Source organism: Ceratotherium simum, chromosome 7, assembly GCF_057802395.1.
Source record: "Ceratotherium simum simum isolate JZ-2026a chromosome 7, ASM5780239v1, whole genome shotgun sequence".
NCBI lineage: Eukaryota > Metazoa > Chordata > Mammalia > Perissodactyla > Rhinocerotidae > Ceratotherium > Ceratotherium simum.
Genome location: NC_141906.1, coordinates 16,395,401 through 16,417,661, shown reverse-complemented (window position 1 = coordinate 16,417,661; position 22,261 = coordinate 16,395,401). Strand labels below are relative to the sequence as shown.

Here is a 22,261-nt window from a genome sequence, read left to right as displayed (position 1 = left end):
GCAGGAAGAGACAGATTATGGGTTAGGGCAATAATGGGAAGTATATCTCCCAGGAGTGAAAAATGTTAGAACAATTATGAGAAAAAAGGGAAAAGATACACAATAAGACCTGTATAGAAGTTTGGGGGTGTTGAAATATAACTTTTTGTCTTAACATCACAGTATTCTAATAAAATAAAATAACCAATATTCACTCTGTTGACTTATGATGAGTTAAGAAAAGGTTGAACTGTTTGCAGAATGTTTTCTTTACTTAGGTATCATGTTGTTTGAGAATGATTTCCATTCAAGTATAATTTTGGTTCAGAAAGATAAGCTTCACTTTTATGTGAAGCAGCCATGTTTTCCCTCTATAAGGAGGTAAATTTTAGATCCATAGAGTTTTAGCAGTGAAGTGTAAATTAATATTTTTCCTTTTAAAAATAAATTATTTGATACTAGTAATAGGGAGTTAAAGAATAAAAATAATAATTACCTTTGTCTCCACTGTTTACTTTATTAATTCAGTTTGTCCTCACATGAAAACTTTAAATAATTCTTACTTCAACTAGAAAAACTTCTTTTCTCTGAATTACTTTAAAAAAAAATCTTCTTTGAGAGCTACTCAGTGACAGTATAACTCACATAGCTACTTATACCTTAGTAACCTTCTTCCCACTGCCCCAAACTCGCATGTGCTTGTGTTTCTCTCTCCCGCCCTCCCTTCCACAAAGATAAATTGAGTCCTGCTATATACTGGGGGCTGTTCAAGTGACTAAAGATATAACAGTGAACAAAACCAAGTCCCGGCATTTGAGGAATTTACATTCTAGTTAGGGAGATAACAAATACATAAGGTGTTAAATAGTGGTACGTGCTGTGAAGAAAAGTAAAGCAGACAAAGGGGATTGAAAGTGATGGAGATGCTCCTTTAGATACAATGTTCAGAAAAGTTCTCTCTGAGGTGACATTTGGGCAGAGACCCGAATGAAGTGAGGAAGAATCCATGCTGGTATGTGAAGGAAGAGTGTAGAGTGTTCAAGGCAGAGGAAACAGCAGGGGCAGAGACCCTGAGGTGGGTACTGCTTGATAGGCTGAAAGAACATCAGGGCAAGCTGTGGTTTTTGTTTTACTGGGAGCTGTGTAAGGCGTGTAAAGTAAGTGTTAATTGCTAGGGTGTTCCCTACCAACAGTCTCCCTCTCCCCAATAAGTTTTCTGCCTCCTGAAATACAATTAAAATGAGAAAAGTGTAGCTGGTAGTAATTTTAAACTCTTAGGTTAAAGAATTACCACAGGAACTTTCTACGTATTTATTTTTAAAAGTAAGATATAAGTTAATAATTCAATATTTACCAACATGAAAAGTAGCTACATATTACCTGCACTTGAAGAATTTGCCATGTTAAAGTGTGGTAGGTACAGAGTTCATTTTCAGTTTTTTCCGAGAACTGAGGAGGTGGACTGAGCTATGTTCCATATCATTTTAAAATGAAAACTATTTGGTAGACTAGTATAAGGACATTTTTTAAAAATATGATATAATTTACAGCTTTTTTCCAAGTGACTTTTAATTATAACTCTTAAGCAAATTATTTGTTTTTGTTTTTTTAATTTAATTTTATTTATTTATTTTGTGAGGAAGATCGGCTCTGAGCTAACATCTGCCAGTCCTCCTCTTTTTGCTGAGGAAGACTGGCCCTGGGCTGACATCCGTGCCCATCTTCCTCCACTTTATATGGGACGCCGCCACAGCATGGCTTGACAAGCGGTGCATCCGAACCGGCGAACCCTGGGCCACTGCAGTGGAGCGCGTGCACTTAACCACTTGAGCCACCGGGCCGGCCCCGAGCAAATTATTTGAAATGGTAGATTGACTGCAATGTATTGCAGACTGATATCATTACCTTATGCTATACTTTTTCATATCCGCCAAATAGGTTGAAAGATTGTTTATTTAAGGCAGTGATTCTCAAACTTTTCGTCTCTGAACCCCTTTACACTCTTAAAAATTACTGAGGACTTCAAAGAGGTTTTGTAGGGCCGGCCCCGTGGCTTAGCGGTTAAGTGCGCGTGCTCTGCTGCTGGCGGCCTGGGGTTCGGATCCCGGGCGCGCACCGCCGCACCACTTCTCCGGCCATGCTGAGGCCGCGTCCCACATACAGCAACCGGAAGGATGTGCAGCTATGACATACAACTATGTACTGGGGCTTTGGGGGAAAAAATAAATAAATAAATAAAATTACAAAGAGGTTTTGTTTTTGTGAGGTTTTGTTTCAAATATCTTATTGATATTTGTCATAGTAGAAATTAAAACTGAGAAATTTTTAAAGTAAAAGAATATACAAGCACACATTCCATTAGCCATCAGAGCAATGGTGTCATCACACACGTAGCCTTTGGAAAACTCCTCTCTACACTTGTAAGAGAATGAAAGTAAAAAACGCAAATAATGTCTTAGTTTTAGTATGAAATAGTTTTGACCTCGTCAACAACCTAAAATAGTCTCAGGGACTCGTAGGATCCTTCAACCATACTTTGAGAACTGCTGCTATTTAAGAATGTGCAGTGTTGCATAGATAGACTTCTGGCACATTCTTATGGATGTACTTAATAGAGGCAAATGTTCATGCTTTAAGGAAAGAGTTGACTTTCACAGACATTCATAATTAATTTGAATCCAAGCTTGGCAGTAAAGATTCAGAGAATGAAGTTGGAGTCAGAAACAAAAGTGATTAGAAAGCTATGAGCTCAATTTTAGTACACATAAGGAATCTGACTCTCTAGGCATATCCCAAACAGGAATTTCAATTATAACATTTAGTTTGGAATGAGAATGATGCTCATTTGAATATCTAAATTCTTATAGGTCTGTTGAAAAAAACCCAAATAGTAGCACACCCCTCCACACAGCAACCAATCAGACTTTTTACTTTGAATGAACTTCATATACAGTTATGCGTTGCTTAAGGATGGGGATACATTCTGAGAAATGTGTCGTTAGGTGATTTTGTCGTTGTGCAAACATCACAGAATGTACTTACACAAACCTAGATGGTATAGCCTACTGCCCACCTAGGCTATATGGTACTGACTTATGGGACCACCGTTGTATATTTGGTCCATCATTGACCGAAACATAGTTATGTGGCGCATGACTGTACCTTTGTGATAGTTCTTCGGATTGAAACTAATTGTCGTATCACATTAGCTTTTCTTTGACATCATGCAACAGATACTCTTCATCATGTTGCTTTTATTTTTAACTGTGGGATGTAGGATTCTTTTTCAGAAATTTAGAAATTATCCCTATACTTCTTGAGAAAGGGAGACATCGAGGGGGCTATAAGACTACAAGGCTTATTTTAAGTGAAAATGCGTGCATGTGTGTTTTGTTGCCATCTCTGCCCTTTGTTTACTCATGTTGGCATTTTATCATGAACCACTTGTAATTGGTATTCGTTAATCCCTCTCCCAACACCCTCTCTTCCCCTAGTGAGAGATTATTTATTCTTATTAATTTTTTATTTTTCAGAAAACATTTATTGTGCCTACTCAGTGCTGGGAACTTGACTTGATGTAGGGTGTTGAATTTGGGGATAAATAAGATAGAGTCCCTGCCTTAATGGAGCCTGCAGTCTAGGGAGTTTTTAAGAGGGAGGAGGAAAGGAAGAGAGAGTGTAGAGGTGTGAAGAGAGATTGGATAGGAGCAGTTATTGAAGTTGATGTCTTGGTTGGAATTGAGGGCCTGAGTAAAATGTAAAAGATTTGGGCATCCCTTCTGGGGTCTCCAGGGCAGTGCTTCTAAAATTTTTCCTCTACACTAAGTCTAATTTGTAAAGAAAATGAATATCTTCTACTGAAAGCCTGAAATTTTGTTAAACTTTTGTTGTTTAGCTTAAAGGTATTTTTATATTTTTAAATATAAAAATACTTTGTTCCCAAATACTTGTCTAAATAAATATTTGACTAAAATACTCCATAAAATTTTGTCATTTTATCTTACACCTTTAATTCCCTCCTAGCACATCCTGCCACTTAATCCTAGGGCCACCTATTCCCCATTATATATAGCATTGCTGGTGAATCAGTAAAGTGAGTCCTTTTTATGTCAAGTAGCGGTGAAAGTACACTTTAAATGAGTAAGAAACTTATAGGTAAAGCCTACTGTGGTTTTGAAACAGGAGTAAAGAGCATAGGCAAAGAGCATATACTATAGTGGAACATTGTCTTAAAGCAGAGTTTCTCAGCCTCAGCACTGTTGACATTTTGGGCAGAATAACTCTTTGTTATGGGGAGCTGTCCTGTGCATTGTAGGGATCAGCAGCATTCCTGGCCTCTACCCACTAGATGCCAGCATCCTTCCCCTTCCCCTCCCAGTTGTGACAACCGCAAGTGTCTCCAGACATCACCAAATATTCCCTGGGGTCCAACTACTGGTTTACAGGAATGTCTCTGGGAAAAGAAACTCCATTGGATGGTGAGGATTGAATTAAAGTAGCTGACCATGAAATAAATTCTGGAAAGAGAATAAAACATATTAAAGAGGGCATTAGTGAACTTATTAAAGTAGGAACTAATTGGGGTACCAGTGGGTTAAAAGCACTGGAAAAGATGGTGGTGAATAAAGAGATGGCACTAGAGAAGGGAAGAGTATCAAGTTTGAGATATAACTTGTGAAGCAGCATGATCATGTCTTGGTAGTAATGGTGGAGATGTCTGATATGAAGGGATAGGTCATTGGCAATCTGAGAAAACAAAAAACGTGTGAATTCAAAGTATTAAAAGTTCTTTTCTGGTCATCACTCAGGTTCCTTTTTCTCTGCTTGCCTCTTAAATATTGATATTCTTCAGAGTTCTGTCCTAGGCCTTGATCTTTTCTTACTAGGTCTAGTTAGGTGATTACTCAGCACCCTCTGTTTTATGTGAGATGAATGGTTGTATTTTAAATTAGATTTGGAAAAACCTTCATATGATCTGGACCTTGGCTGTTCATCAGTGCTGCTACCTGGGTGATCTACTCCCAGGGCTACCTGTGTGTGGTTAGTAAAATCTGTCAGTAGTCTGGCTCTCCCCTGAACTCCAGACCCACAGAGCCAGTTAACCTCTACTAGACCTGTCTTCTGGGGTGTCACATAGGCCCTTTATACTCAGCATTCACAGAACTGAACTCATATCTCCATAACTGTACTTCTTTCTCTTCCAGTGTTTTCCACTAATGAATTTATTTACTTAACAAATGTTTATCATGTCTGTATTGTGCCAGGCACTCTGCTGTCTAGGGCTTGTGTACTGAGCAAAATAGATGTGGTCCCTGTCCTCATGGCGTGTACATTCCTTATCCCTCATATCTAGTCATTGGCCAAGTCTTACTGAATTATTTTTAATTTCCCAAACAAATTAATGCTCTCTCACTTCGGGTGGTTACACGTGCTACTTTCTCTGCCTGGAACACTATTCTACTTCATAATCTCAGGTCCTTCCTAAGCTGGGTTAGTTGTTTATGCTATGCAGTCCCAAAGCACTGTAATATAAACCCTATTTTATTACTTATAACTCTGTGTTTTAATTGTCGGTTTACTTGTCTAGTTTTTCCTCTTAGACTCTAAATAGCTTGAGGCAAAGGTTGTTTCCTTGTTTTCTCAGTGTCTGGAAGGTGCCTGGCTCATCTGAAATGCTTAGTAAATATTTTATTAGTTAATATAAGAACATATTAATGTTGAAGTCACTAGCTAACAGTGGTGGAGGGAAAGACTGTTATATACTGAAAGTCATCTAGGAAGGTGAAGATTGAGAATCCTTGTTTAAACTGCAAATATAGACTTTTAATGAAGTGGAGAGTCAAATTGTAATAGAGCAGTGATCTAGAGGTAGCATCAATGTTTCTCTACAAAATCTGGGGTAAAAAATTTAAGTTGCAGTTGAATATAGCTTTACACTATAATCATCTTGGCATCTGATTCTCTAGTTAAATGTATTCCTTTGAGTATACTTAAGTATTAAATTTTCAAGTTAGAATCCTGTATATACACGTGTGATATTTCTCAAGTTTGTTCATATTCTAATCTGCATATTTACTTACGAACTATTTTTTCCTTTAATGTGTTTACTTTTTTTTCCTCTTTTAAAAAATTTTGTTCTAAGATTTTAGGTAGAATATGAATAATGGTATTTTATTCTAATCTACTGAAAGGGAATAAAACCAAAATAAAATGAAGTGATAAATTAAGGTCTGGATTTTAGAAATCTGAATGATCATTGTAAACATTGTCCTTATGTTTGTACTGCTTAACCCTATTCTGCTGGATAATATAATCTGATCAACAAAGCATGGACAATTCAAATTTAACTCTGCAAACTACCAGCTCTGTGTCCTTGGCAAGCTGCTTAAGGTCTCTGTGTCTTAGATTCCTTGTCTGTAAAATGGGGATAATAATGTGGGCCTCACAGGGTGTTTTCTATACAGAATGATAACAATTAAGAATAGCAACCTTAGGATTTGCATAGTTGAAGTTTTTAAAATAGTGATCCTTGGCAGGGAAAAGGGGATGATAATTGGTTTTAGAAAGTTGAAAAATACTGTCCTAAAATATTTTTTCCCCTTTGATAGCTCTTTGACAGATTGAGAGATGAAAATCCAGATTTTAGGGAGAAAATCATAGCAATCAACAGTGAACTCACCCAGCCTAAACTGGCGCTTAGTGAAGAAGATAAAGAGATCATCATAGAGTCTACCAATATTATATTCCACTGTGCAGCTACAGTAAGGTTTAATGAAAATTTAAGGTAAGTAAAGCTATTTATATACTTGAACTTGAGCATAGTTAAAAAATCTAATTTGAATTCTACTTCATAGTCAAGTTGTTTTGAAAGTGATTTGAAACTGTTGTCCTATGTTAATTGTAGCTTTCCGTGTCCTACAAAATGTTAAAAGAATTTCCTTCCTCTTGGTATCAGTTTAAAAACATTGGATAGCTAGTGTATGTTTTTTTAAGAAGTTGCTGTGAATTTAAATATGGGACGGGGTAAGGCGAGAATTGGAAAGTGTGGAGAAGAAAGAGAAGCTGACCTTGGGAGGAGTGTTGTCTTAACAACTGATGGTGTTTGCGTCCTCTTCCCTGCACTCTTTCAGAGGCCTGGGCCCCAGCAGCTTTATTTTTCTACTCCGTACATATCCATCTGAAAATTTTAAAAAATTAGCTCAGGTTTTATAGAATAAGGTAAAATGGCTTGTAAATTTGAGTCATAACTTTGTTTTTTGTAATTTTTATTTATTTCTTTTTTTCCCCCAAAGCCCCAGTAGATAGTTGTATGTCATAGCTGCACATCCTTCTAGTTGCTGTATGTGGGACGTGGCCTCAGCATGGCCGGAGAAGCGGTGCGTCGGTGTGCGCCTGGGATCCGAACCCGGGCCGCCAGCAGCGGAGTGCGCGCACTTAGCCGCTAAGCCACGGGGCCGGCCCCCATAACTTTGTCTTTTGTTTTAAAACTTTGGTAGAAGTTTTAGGAGCAGGGTACATTGGACATAAGTTTAATTTAAAAAATCATTTGGACTGCCTTAAAGATGCCTGTTTCAAGAAAAAAATAACCTTCTAGATGTTCACTATTTAAAAAAAAAAATCTGACAAATATGCATTTCAAATAACTGCTTAATTCAGAGTATTCTTTTTGATTATATGTCCAAAATTACAGTTTTATAATGTTAATCTAATTATATGGTTTTATGCCAATTAAAATTTCAGTTTCACAATTACTTGAAGTTCTTTTTCTTAAAATATTTTTAAATTAAATTCTGATTATAAAGAGTTTTAAAGATATTATCTTTGGCCGGCCCCGTGGCTTAGCGGTTAAGTGCACGTGCTCCACTGCTGGCGGCCCGGGTTCAGATCCCGGGCGCACACCGACGCACAGCTTCTCTGGCCATGCTGAGGCCGCGTCCCACATACAGCAACTAGAAGGATGTGCAGCTATGACATACAACTATCTACTGGGGCTTTGGGGGAAAAGAAATAAATAAAATTAAAAAAAAAAAGATATTATCTTTAATATGAAGTATAAAGCTTAATCGACATGGTACCATGTGACAGTTAAGTGCCAGTGCCTCACAATGTGTTTTGCCTATATCCCAGGTGAGGGCACTATAATAGTCCCTTACCTTTCTGTAATAGTGCTTTATAGTTTTCAGGGCATTTTCTCATTCATTATTTTTTATTCCATGGTAACCTTACCCACTGTAATATTATGGGCAAATCCATTTTATACTTGGGGAAGCTGAGGCAGTACTGTGTAATGGAAAGGGCATGAGCTTTGGAATTATATACCTTGGTTCTTATCTTGACTTTATCGTTTATTATCTGGTGGTAATAATTTATTTACTCTTTAGTTCTTTCTATGTAGCCATTATGTGTTCATGATTCAAAAGTAACAAAAGAATCTTACTGGAACTATGGTATAATCTCATTTTCATAAAATATGTGTATGCATATATGTGCATTTATATACATGTCTTTCATTATTTGCCAATCATTATCTTTGGATAGTGTGATTACAGGTAGGTTTTTAGTATGAAATAGTCTAACAGATTTTTTCCTCCATAGTTCTAGCTTTCATTATTTTTTTCATAACCAAAAGAGAGTTCACACAGCCTTATGAAGCTGTTTTCAAGGAAAAAAGTATATAGATACTGGATAATTTTGGTATAGTCCTCATTGGCTTAAAGGGGAAATTAGATGCTTTTAAAGGGAAAATTGATTTGTGAATAAGCAACATTAATTAGGGTGAAACTCATCAAAGTTACCTTTATGAGGAGGACCAAAGTACAGTACTTTCAGGGAACTTTCTGTTCCCCTTAGGGTAAGCAAGGCTACCATTAATGACAGGGAAATCTCTTCATTATTATCCTTTCTTCTTTTATTAGAGATACCATAGTGGAAGGGGTAGACACGTGAACAAGAAAATTTATTGTTCTTTTCTTCCTTGTCAAGGCATGTATGTTTAATGATGTAATCCTAGTCATTACATTAAAATTATTGTTTTATATGAAGCAATTTTAAAAGATATTGATGTCTAAGTGGTGATATTGTAACATTAGATTTGGTCCAGATGTTCTAAAATACTGTAGCTTGGCTACAGTATAATAACTACTTACAAAACAATTACTCTTTATAATCACTTTTTAAGTTAACCCACAAATAAAAAATGACACAAAGCCTTTACTGCCAGGGCAAAAAAATCCGTATTTTACTCCCAACATTATACCCAATATTTGAGGAGAAACCAAGATAAATTGCACACAGATCCTATTTGCAAAGTCCATATAGTCTAATAGAGGAGATAGAATATGCTTAAATAACCGTAATGTAGGATGGAAAATAAGGAGTTACTGAAGAGCACACATTAAGTGCTGTGCGAATTGAGAGGTGATAGAGCTCATTTATTTTCAAATGTGGTGATTTATAAACCTTCAGGTGGGAAAAAAATGGATATCGAGATTAGGAGTTGTAAAGCCATACTGACGAAAGATAAGGGGAGAATGATTTTGAGGATAGTAAAGGGAGTTAAAGAGTTGATCCTGGCATCTGGTCTACCCTAGGTAGTAAAGAAAGTAAAGGTAGGACAGGGCTAATAGAGTGAGAGTAAAGAAGTGTCAAGAAACTAGAGACCATGATGAGGACAGAAAACAGGCTTAAGGGGAAGAGTGGAAGGATGGACAGATGGTGTGGTCTGGGGAAAATTCTTAGTGTGATATTTCAGAGATGGAGCAGTTTTGAGTATTACGGCCCAGGGTATGCATATGAGAGTAGGTGTTCAGAAAGGAGTGGAAGGGATAATACCCAGGAATCCTCATTTTTAGCAAGAGCCTTGGGGGTGATTTAAATTGCAGATGTTTGAGTCCTTTATTCTAAGATTGGTTAATTGGTCCCTAGACATCTGTGTCTGTATCTTCATTAAGTTAAGAAAAATTCAGTAATAGTGATGAGATCTCATCTAGGTAGTATTTTCTCAGCAGTGGGGAAGGAGGGAAAGAGTGATCAGAGTGGCTTGGGGAATTTATTTAAAATGTAGTTTTCCAGGCCTCAATTCAGACATTAGAAAGTGTCTGAGGATAAGGTCCAGCAATCTACATCTTTAATAAGCTCCCAGCTGTCTGTCATGCCAAGCGAGAGATCTCTGGTTTAAGGTTTTAGAAGTATTATCAACATAGACTGTGAACGCTCCAGGGTGTCTGCAGAAGACAAGTGAACGAGAAAATTTATTGGCAGTTCAAGTTGTTTGCCTTTTTTTTTAAGTGGTTTCTGTGTCTACATTAATGATGGACCATGATTTTAAAAATTTGTTCATTTTGCCCTTCCTCCCAAAAGCCAATGTTATCTAAGATGCATTTATGACTCTCTATAACCAAAATGTATTGAGAACATTATTTTTGTTTAGTACTAAATGCTTTCTGATCTAACTTGTCAGGGTCTCAGCCTGAAGTTTAATGGAGTAGAGATTGGATGGTGGTAAAACAGAGTGAGGTTACTAGCCTGGCAGAGATACTAAGTTACTTACGTGCATACAAAATGCCTTCAGGTTTGGGCTCTTGGGTACAGATGGGCGGGTGATGGTGGAGGGATAGGAAAGACACAGGAGTATTTCCTCTCTCAAGTTATTTCTTATTTTCGGTGACCCAGAAACTCTGTCACCATCCTCAGGAGCCTGTAACAGAATATCCTTTGTGTACTGCTCCCAAAACATTACTCTCCCTATCCCCATTGTTTTGCAAGTGCAAAAGAAAATAGCACATTGCCTTACAGTCTAGTGGACAGTATCCTCTCTGTGAAATGTCTTTTTTGCTGGATTTCCATTTGAACAGATTTTTTCCCTTTCACTTGAGATAAGGAAGAAAAAAGATACATTCATGATTGTAAGACCACCCCCTCCCACCCAATTATTTCATTAAAAAAAGTTCCTTCTACTGTGTTTTCATAGGCTCTCAGATACTATTAAATTAGAAGAAAAAAATAAGGCACAAGGGTTTTTCCTCTCATGAATTATTCTTGTTCCTGGTGACCCAGAACCAAGTGTTCCGTCCTCAGGAACCTGTAATAGAATATTCTGTGTATACCTCTTCCAAAACAGTATCCCACTCCCATCCCCATTGTTTTATAAGTGTGATAGACTTCAAAGGACTGCTTTACAGTCCAGTGGCCCAGATTCTATCTGTGACATATCCTGGCCTTTTAAAAGAATAGTTGGGGGGCCGCCCCGGTGGCACAAGCGGTTAGGCGCACGCACTCCGCTGCGGCGGCCCGGGGTTCACTGGTTTGGATCCCGGGCGTGCACCACGCACCACTTGTTGGGCCATGCAGTGGCGGCGTCCCATATAAAGTAGAGGAGCATGGGCAGGGATGTTAGCCCAGGGCCAGTCTTCCTCAGCAAAAAAAGAGGAGGATTGGCAGATGTTAGCTCAGGGCCCATCTTCCTCACAAAAAAAAAAAAAAAAAAAAAATAGTTGGATTTTTTTCTTTTTAAATACTGAAAATGTTAGAATTTTGGAAAGTACTCAAAACTATTTTTATTTTTTAAAAACATTTCCTTGTGCTCCATCTTTGAACATATATTATTTTAAGTAAAATGTAAACATAGAATTTCTAATTTTATTTATAGAAACATCTATGTTTTTCATTATTTTCATAGTTATAATTTTCATGATGTGATATTTCATCATGTTGATATACCACAATTTATGTAATGTTCACTTAGTATAGCAAATTTAGGGAATTTTGATTTCTTTTTGTTTGAAAAATTAGTTTTTCCTCTGAGTTATAATTTCACTAGATTAACTAGATTAATAACTATCATTTCTATAATTCCTGGTACTTAGTCCTACTCTCTTTTGGATCAGTTGTAGCAGTTTATAGTGTCACCAACAGTGTATTACTTTGCCAGTTTTACCATAGTATTACTGGTTTGAGTATTTCAGTTTTTTTTCCCCTCAAATAACGAGCTATAAACAAAAGTTGAATAGAAAGCAAAAAACTACCCATCATCTCATTATCTTAAATAATATTTATTGAATGCCTGTTTTGAGACTATGGTAGAAATAATGCTAAATACTTGCAAACTATTTATTTCATTTAATTTTATACAAATCCTAGTAGGTAGACTCCATTATTGTTCCCATTTACAGGAGAGGAAACTGAGGCCTGAGTGCTTGAGTGACTACAAGGTCACCTAATCCTAGCTGATAGGCCAAGTCAGGATTTGAACCCAGGTCTTATTCTATCTTGTTCTTAATCTTGCTTCACTTCATAATGTATGTATTTTTTAAATATTCATATAGATTTTCCATGTTTTTATTGCTGTCATATAATTATTTTAATGGCTGTATTCTTACATTGTGATAAAATGCCTCCTTTATTAAACCATCTTATTCATAGTGCATGTTTGGGCTCTCTCGACTTTTGCTGTTACTAAATGATGCTTCACTGATTGTTTTTCTGCATATATACTTTTGCATTTGTGAAATTACTTCAAATAAATTTCAAGATGGGAATATATAAATCATCTTGGGGTCTTGCATGTGCCTCTTGTAACAAATGTACCAATTTTATTAGAATACCCCTTTGAATTTTGTAAGGTAATCTTATAAAGGTGTTTGAATTAATTGCTACAAAGAGGGAAAAAACATTCTTACTTGATTATATGTTAATATAATTTAATGCTTCTGAGTTTTGACTGTTTTACTGTTAATGGTGACTCTGCCTTAGCACTTTAAAATTGTTTATCCCTTCTAGTTTCTTTTTTATGTTTTTGAGGGCACGACAACCAAGTTTATTAGCATGATCTTGCTTTCACTGCATGTTTCTTTTTTTTTTTTTTTTTTTTGGTGAGGAAGATCAGCCCTGAGCTAACATCCATGCTAATCCTCCTCTTTTTGCTGAGGAAGACCGGCTCTGAGCTAACATCTATTGCCAATCCTCCTCCTTTTTTTTTTTTTCCCCAAAGCCCCAGTAGATAGTTGTATGTCATAGTTGCACATCCTTCTAGTTGCTGTATGTGGGACGCGGCCTCAGCATGGCCGGAGAAGCGGTGCATCGGTGCGCACCCGGGATCCGAACCCCGGGCCGCCAGTAGTGGAGCGCGAGCACTCAACCGCCAAGCCACAGGGCCGGCCCTCACTGCATGTTTCTAATTAAACATGTTTATGAAAAAAAGCAACCCAATTCATATGAAGACAAAATATTCAGTTCAGTTCATTTTCAAATCATATTGTTAATAAGTTCTTTTTTATAATAATTACTTTATTTCTATAAGTAGTTGCGTTTCTGTATTCACAGAAAGGGAGGACAGGAAGGAAAGATTGTTATGACTGTTTTTCCAGAAGACCTGGGGAAGCCAGATTCCCATCAAGGTCATTGCCCCTGGTAAGCTTAGGTAAAATATTCAGATAACCATCTTAATTTCTTCTTGGGGTACATCCATATCATGAAACTGTATACTTTTAAAAATCAAGATGCAAGAGAAGGCTAACATGACTTCAAAATGTATACATAAAAGCCAAAGACTGAAATTATTTGTGTTTATTTCTGGATAATATAAAATTTTTAATTTATACTTTTATTTTTTAAATTCTAATAAGTTTATTTTCTAATCAGAAAATCTTTCTTTTTAAACACAACTGGTAGAATGGGTGTACTTCATATTGAAATAAAATACACCAAATCACAGCTAAAGGATCAGTTGTAAAGAAACAAAAATCTCTGTCTGTCTGTCTGTCTGTCTCTCTAATGGAAATAAGATTTTTTTTTAGCAGGTGAAATGAATGACATAGCTTCTAAATTTCTCATTGTCGCTTTTTCTCTTACAGAGATGCTGTTCAGTTAAATGTGATTGCTACACGACAGCTTATTCTCCTTGCACAACAAATGAAGAATCTGGAAGTGTTCATGCATGTATCAACAGCATATGCCTACTGCAATCGAAAGCATATTGATGAAGTAGTCTATCCACCGCCTGTGGATCCCAAGAAGCTTATTGATTCTTTAGAGTATGTTTGTTGGAAATTTATATACATTTGCTTTGATCCCAAAACTTTGGATCCAGGTTTATCTATTTATATATATATCTCTTGGTCTATTTCAGTTTCTCTCTCTCTGTCCACCTCTTTCCACCCACACATATATGTACATTTATCTCTTCCTTTTTTAACAAACCATTAGGTTACTGTATTATGTTGTTTTTATTGTATAGATTTATATCTAAGTGACCGTTGGTGAGGTCAGTGTGGAACTTTCACTTCTGTCCAGGTGTGATGGTTGGAGGAAGGCCTCTGAACAATTTATGCGTGATATTAGGACGTCTGTTTTCCAGGAAATCAATCCTAGCGACCAAGTAGCACCTGATACCTATGGAGACTAATGACTGCCTTCATTAGCAAAGTTCTAATTTATTAAATATTGTCCTTTTTATTTTGCCCAATGGAGTATATCTATGGAGGGGCCTTTAATTATAGAGAATCTGAGGAGTCATGGTCCTTTAACTGATACTCCTAGTGTTACTGCTTATCATCTTTCTGAGGACTAGGATCCTATTAGCAATTATTGCATGAGAAATGTTTGTGAGTATTTAATGGATAGGGAGTAAGTGAAGTATGCTTATCCCATGGCCAAGATTTCATTTGCCTCAGCCTGTCCTTTCCGTTAAGTGAAACAAACAGAATCAGAGCAAAAACAAAAAGAGGGGTCTTTTTTTTTCTTTTATAGACTATAATTATAGAACCCTTCCAGTATTTATCATATCGTCACATGTGTGTTAACCTTCATATAATGTCCCTGTGAGGTTTTTCCTCCTTTATTTTCCATTTCCCCTCAGGTCTCCTTTCTTCCCAGAGATCCTATCCACTTGCAGCTCCTTCGTTACCATCCCATGCTTTCTCAGTTGAATTCTTTTCTTCCCAAGGGTGCTACAGAGTGTTTGTAGCTGTTCATAGCCCCTTCTCCAAGTTTTCTCCTAAAATAAGCACATAAGTCCTTTTTTTTAAGGCTTTTTTGCTAATCACTATGAGGAAGCAGATAGACTGTAAGAAAATTAGTAAATATGGGAGCTTATCAAAACATGGTAATTCCCTGGTTTCTGTTTTCTGACTCCATTTCTTAGCTGGTCCCAAATATCTACCTCATTTTCCTCACAGGTCAGTAGGCAGAAGTGTTTAACATCTCTGGGAAAAGTTGAGTATGGAAGTTAATGAAGCTTTTTACTTTTTCTCTTATTAGCAGTTGGTATATCTCAACACCTAAGTTGCTGAGAAAGAGGCTGTAACTTTCTAATTCTTTATCTCCTTTCTTTGCTTACAAAGAAATTTAGCTAACAGATAATTTTAGGATCACTCATAGATTGGCTCTGTAAACTCACTCCAGTGATAAGGCTTACTGGCTAAAGTCTGTCCTCGGTTTAGCCGGTTTTTTTTTTTAATGTAGTAACTATCTCTTCCACTTTTCAAAACTCTTCTCCACTGTGGAATTTTTCCTTAGTTGAGTAGCAGCCTCCCTTCAATTTCGTTAATATTCTTTTCCTTCCATACACAAAAGCTTCCACATACATAAGAAAATTTATCTTGGTAATCTTCATTTTATGCTTCCTCATCAGTTAGTATGGGTATCATTAAAGTGTGACAGTATAGTGAGTATGCAAGTATGCATACCATTATAGACAATAAGGAAAAGTATCTGAAAACAAGTACATGACATACTGGAATCAGAAATTTAGACTGAGAAAGACCATAGATATCACCTAGTGTATCACCCTCTGTTTACAGATTATCAGAGTAGACCCTTTCTTCAGAGACACTGAGAAAATTAGAGGAATTTTGTGACTTCATAGTAGGTTGCTAATTGAATTTTTATAGCATGGTTCAATTTATTTTTATTGTTTATCCTAGTATTTGTTAATCTCCCTAGTGAGAGCATATAATTTTCATTGCTTCATCGTAAATATTTAGATTACTAGACCTTTTATATTAATTGTAAATGGATGTTCATTGCAAATGTATATAATTAACATGTTATGCTGTTAGGTGGTCCTATATAGATCTGTAATTCCTAATCTGAAACCCTTGGGGCAAGATATATTTTAGCATTTATTTGGACTTTAGAAGGGAATATAATCTATGTTCTGTGTAATAGAAATAACTTCACCTAGATCTGAGGTAGTGCCGCTGATCAAACATGTGAAGTATATGAATATTTACACTAAGCAGTATTTAAAAAAAGGCCATAAATCAGTTTAGATTACCTTTTGCTACCTCCCATATGATTTATGAAAGAACTCTAGGTTTTCAGACTTTTTTGGATATAGAAATTGGATAAAAGAGATGTGGACTTGTAGTTGATATTTAATGAAAGTAAGACTAACTTCCATATTTTTAGTAAAAGTTGTCAGATCATTTGAGTCAGAGGAACAGATATGTTTGAATGTGCAAAGTTAAGTGGTTTTTCATTTTATAGTAAAACATCTGAAAATCTTTTTCCATGCAATTTCTTTATTTACCAGGTGGATGGATGATGGCCTAGTAAATGATATCACACCAAAATTGATAGGAGACAGACCTAATACATACATTTACACAAAAGCATTGGCAGAATATGTTGTACAACAAGAAGGGGCAAAGCTGAATGTGGCGATTGTAAGACCATCAATTGTTGGTGCCAGTTGGAAAGAACCTTTTCCAGTAAGTTGTTAGAAATCTTTTTAAATAATTGAAATTGAAAATTTTAAGTCATAACTCTGTATAAAAAGAGTTGGCAGTTGTTTAAGAAATGTGGTACTATGGCAAGCTGTTTTTCATTCATAGAAAGGACACTTTTATTTCTAGTGTAATGCTGCATGTATAGAAGAAATGCAAATCAACATTTAAAAAATCTTAATTGAAAATTAAAGCAAAGGCTCTGATGTTGTCTCAAGTCAAAGGAGACCATGCCTTATGAGTTTTCTTTTTGGTTGACAAGAGACCAGACTCTGACACATCAACATTTTTGGTTTTTAAAATTGTTTGCTGATTAGCTTCCCTTGCAGAGGTGAAGGGAATAGAGATGAGAATATTCAGGATCTTATTTCATTTGCTTTTTAGTACCAAAAAGAGGCAGGCCTTCCAAGAGATAGAATCCACCCTGTATAGATCACAGCTAAGAAAGATATCTGAGATTTCTATAATTTGCTGTAGAAAACCTGGGCATTATGGTATTTGTGAATCTCTGGAATAAGACAAAACATCGATATAAACTGACAGATAAATTGATTTAGGAAAAACTTAGGTCTCTATAATGGTAGTAAGTGATAGCATCTCTTTAGTTGCTTTGACAAGTATTCTATTTTCCTCTATTTTATTCAGTAATTTTGAGGAGGATTTATCATTTCCCCCTAATCTCAGGATATTGCGTCAGTAAATAGCACAAGATCAAACTTGAACAGGCTTAATTTAGCAAAAATATGTGACAGGTATAAACTCCTTTTTATAAAATTCTCCTTGCAGAGAGTTAGTGGAAGAGTAGGTAACATCTTGAAAATGATTTTACTTAGCCATGTGCGATCCCAGTTCCTGGAAGACTGTTTCCACTTGGGACGAGCAGAAATATTCTGGCCTGAATCTAGTCTATTTTTTAGTTTTTAGAAGAAAACTACCATGTATATATGTGGAGTTGTAGATTTCAAATGATAAATCTCTAGTTTCATAATATTTCTAAGCTCCCTTTTTTTAAATTTTTGGTATTAGGGATGGATTGATAACTTTAATGGACCAAGTGGTCTCTTTATTGCGGTAAGTAAACTTTTTGATTTATTTAATATTCTGTATATTTTTTCTGTTTTTTGAATATCTTTATATGTATGTATGTACTCTGGCTTATATATCTTAAGGTGTTGTTTTTAATTTCAACAAAGGCAGGGAAAGGAATTCTTCGAACAATGCGTGCCTCCAACAATGCCCTTGCAGATCTTGTTCCTGTAGATGTAGTTGTCAACACAAGTCTTGCGGCAGCCTGGTATTCCGGAGTTAATAGGTATATGAGGTGACAATGTCGCTTGTTAAATATGTAGTAACTGAGAAGAAGAAACAGAGCTACTGACTGATGTTCATTAATCCCTCAGCCCTGATTTTCCCACACCAATGTATATGGGCATTATCACTTCCAACTGCAAGAGGTTTTTTTATCACATATGCTGTAGCACGTGGTTTCATCAGCAATAATTAAGTATTAATGTTAATTCTCATGTACTATATCTATACTTATAGGATGGGCAAGTTCATTAAGGGTTAAAAATGAAAAAAATAACACCTGCCCTCCCCCTGGATTTTTTTTTTTAATCCAAACTAAAACATGATATAAACTTGGCATACGTAAAGAGCTGAAATTCTCAGAGAATGACTTACATATATCAAACATGGCACACTAGAACAGCTTTAATCAACTTATAGGCCTCCTTTTAAAAGGGAGTAGTAGCATTTACAGGGAACACCTAAACTTTAAGCTTCTCAATTTTTCTTTCCTAATTTATAAACCGCCCTTATTTTGAAGTCAGTATTTATTATATCCTAAAAAAGGGAGGGATATGATTATATGAATATATTGTTTCTGGTAAAAGAGAACTCGGTCCATAATTTTTTTCAATCAGAGCCTCTGAAAATGGGAAGGAGATTAGAAGAACTGAGATTGTTGTTGTTCTCCTTACATTTAAAAATAGACAGTCCTGCTAATACAAGGAGGAAAAATAGGAAAAGAAAAAAAAAATCTGTATTTTTTAATAAGTAATTTTTCTGGTAGGGGAGGGAAAACGGGTGGTTGTAAATAGTCATTCAGACACAAAAATTCATCTTTTAAGGATAATTTTTAAAATAATCAGTGTAGAAAAGGTACCCATCATCCTCATTTCTTTCTACTTGAATGTCATATAAGATGTAGTTTGGATAAGTTGGGCCTCTTTTTATGTTTCATTGCTTTGATCTTTGTTTTTGCAGACCAAGGAACATCATGGTGTATAATTGCACAACAGGCAGCACTAATCCTTTCCACTGGGGTGAAGTTGGTATGATTTTACCTGTGTTTTTGAATCTTAGAATATATCTTAAAAAACTTAAAACATTCACTGAGTTTTTTTGTTAGAGTAACCCATGAGGCATTAAGGCCACTGAGTTGCCAATTTAGTCTTATTTTAATTGCCATCTTAATATCTGCCAGTACTGCCTTGTGGTCCTTAATAATGTTTCACAAATTTAAAAATACCTGCTGTGTATTTCCTTCCCGTCCCACCCTTGTCTGACCCTTACTGTTTTTCTGCTGCCATCTGCAGCAACCCTCGTAGATACCATGGCCTGGAAACAGTGCTTTTTTTTCTCCCTCATGGCACTCAGTCCTGCTATTGCCTATCCGGAGGCAATATCTCTTCAAACTTCAAGAGTTGGTTTATCGCAGGAGATAGCTAGTGGTCCCAAGAGTAATAAATGAAGGAGTTAGCAAGTAGGATACATGTTGCCAGAATATTTTGTGTTACATTTATTAATCTTTTTAAATTCACAAATTCATAGCAGGTAGTGTGTATGCTATGTTACTTGTTCTAGAATAGGAATAATATAACTTAAAGCCTACTGAAATTGAATCATTTTTAAGTTGTGGATTTATGTTTTCAAATTTAAAGTAAAATATATTTATGACATTGATTTAGTAATAGGTCTTATTTTAATTCTGATTGAACAATTTTTGTTACCCTTGTGAGCAATTTTGATTTTAAAGTAAATCTTTTGTTATTTGTCTTAGAAAAAGTGGCATTTTTTATTTCAGTTTAAAGATTGATTCTTAGAGCATATAAGAAAAAAAACTAGTATTTTAATTTTATGTTAATTATTTAAATAGTATTCTTTTAGGAATTTTAAAACACTTTAAATAAGTTAGGTTTTTTGTAATCTTTCATTATGTTGTAAAGTTTAGTAAAAATCAAGTCAAGCATTATTTTTTAGTGAATATCTCAATATATGTTTCCATTAGAATATTAACATAAAAGATAATAGATTTGATTGTGTTGACATTTTATAACCTAAATCAATTACAGCAGCAGTTAATTTTGGGTTGTTTTAATTTGTTAATATATGTTCATTTGAGCAACTTAATTATTCATAAGCAAAGGATGATGATTTTCCTTTTCTTTTTTAAGTAAGTACAGTAATAAGAATCTGGAAAGAGGAACAGAAAGAAAGAAGCTATCGAGAGAGGTGAAATATAGAAAGTGACATTGTAAACTGACATAGGTAAAACATTAAAAGGATTTTTAGCAAAAATTCATTCATCTAATTAAAATTTGTAAATAGTGGCAGTTGTAAAACCACTTGAGTTCTAATACCCATATTCTCTTAGCTACTATAGAGAGTAGAAAAGTTTGTTTTTTAAATGAGCGAACTTGGACATCTTTGGTAAAGTATTTTGCTTTGTGAAAACATGATTTTTTTTTTTCAAAACTTCATTACATGGTTATTATCAAAGCTGTTACACAACTTTTCTTCCTCAGAATACCATGTAATTTCCACTTTCAAGAGGAATCCTCTCGAACAGGCCTTCAGACGGCCCAATGTAAATCTAACCTCCAATCACCTTTTATATCATTACTGGATTGCTGTAAGCCATAAGGCCCCAGCATTCCTGTATGATATCTACCTCAGGATGACTGGAAGAAGCCCAAGGTAATGGTGACTAGCTCTGTCTTATCTGTTCCTCTGACTGTTGAACAACCCATGCTTACGCTAAAATGCATATTAACTCTGTATTTGTTTATGCTTGTGATAAGGCTTAATGGCCTTTTGTGAATGAGAAGACTCTTGAATTTAAGACTGTCAGAAAAACAAAGGTAGTGTTATAATTCACTCTAATTTATTCTAAAGTTTGGTGGATAAATTATTGTCATGTGCTGAATTCTAGGTCTAACTTTAGGTATTTTTTCTGAATAACAAATAACATTCAAAATGCTTTGACGCTTATTTTTCCTACAGGATATTATCTAAATCATTCCTTCAAGATGAATCCTTTAAACCAAGTACTCAGGCGCCCCAATCTTAAGTTGTATTCCAACAACTTATTGCTTCATTATTGGAAGGGTGTCACACATACAGTACCTGCATTATTGCTCGATCTTGCACTCAGGTTGACAGGTCAGAAACCGTGGTAAGAGGAATAGCAGTAAATACACTATGTATTGGTAAGGTGGTGGAAGCTTGCTGGAAAGACGGAACAGTCACTAGCATGAGCTTTACCTTTAGCATTTTACTAACCTGATTAATCACAATCACAATCAAGATGCTAGGACATTTCTTAGAAATTAGCATATTTGGGGAGGCTAGTGTGTGAATCTTACAGGGCCATTGATCCTCCCAAATCCCATAATATAGGAAATGTCCAGCATCAAGATTGTCATTGTTATTATAAGCTGAAATTGAGCCCTTCTCCTCTCCCCCTTAAAAATTTAGGGGTAGTTTTATAGGGGATTAAGGGTAAAAAATGTTTTTTTGCTTTAAGTAGGTTGTCCAGTTGTATATGAAAAAACATAAGATGCTTCTAGAAAATTAATTGCTTGAAATAGCTGCCCATTCAGCTTATAATATGGTAATTACAATTTTTGACTAATTTTCCAGGTTGAAAATGTCATAGTTTATATTATAAAAAGGTTAATAACAAATGCAAAACTTTGTATTTTCTTATAGTTGTTATAATAGCCTTTCTTTCTTCTTTCTTTTCTTTTTTATTGAAACCCCACATACTTAAGTAAAATCCTCCTACTGTCTTTACCACAATTATAGTGAAATGTACTATAAAAATATTTTTTTTTTAACTACATTGGCATTACAGTGGAGCCTTTGATTGGAGAGTTCAGGATTTGAGTATTTATGTATAAAGAAGATGCTGATTCCAGAACTTCCATCAACTGCTCAAAAAATAAAAGTGAGGTATCTGCCAGTTATAGTGTATCAGGATCTGAGTTACTTGTAGGGATATTCTGTGGATTCAGTTGTCCATTATGTTTCAAACTCTATATGTTAAATATTGAAATATATGAGAAGTGTTGAATTGACCAACTTCAGAAGGGGTAAAGAAATACTCAATGGAAAAAGATCCAAAATATATCAAAATTATTTTCAGGTGTTTCTGAAATGATCTGCAAAGTGCAGTATTTGTCATTGGCAGCATTCTTTTGTGGCTAAAAAGTAAATGTAAATTTATGAGTGATGGCAAATGCATGCTTTCTTGATATTAATAAAGTTAGAGC

At 35.5% G+C, this 22,261-nt stretch overlaps 1 protein-coding gene across 4 annotated transcripts in view; it reads left to right on the top strand.

Moving 5' to 3' along the window:
* FAR1 (fatty acyl-CoA reductase 1) overlaps positions 1 to 22,261 on the top strand; it is a 74,828-nt gene that overhangs the window by 36,329 nt on the left and 16,238 nt on the right. For 3 of the 4 annotated variants that reach the window (XM_004418456.3, XM_087433181.1, XM_087433179.1), the window contains exons 3-9: positions 6,588 to 6,763; positions 13,830 to 14,009; positions 16,511 to 16,688; positions 17,730 to 17,774; positions 17,897 to 18,015; positions 18,972 to 19,039; positions 20,513 to 20,684. In XM_004418456.3, coding sequence (XP_004418513.1) covers positions 6,588 to 6,763; positions 13,830 to 14,009; positions 16,511 to 16,688; positions 17,730 to 17,774; positions 17,897 to 18,015; positions 18,972 to 19,039; positions 20,513 to 20,684 — 938 coding nt within the window. Of the gene's footprint in view, positions 1 to 6,587; positions 6,764 to 13,829; positions 14,010 to 16,510; positions 16,689 to 17,729; positions 17,775 to 17,896; positions 18,016 to 18,971; positions 19,040 to 20,512; positions 20,685 to 20,990; positions 21,163 to 22,261 lie in introns of all 4 variants that reach the window. The other variant, XM_087433178.1, reaches the window with a different exon arrangement.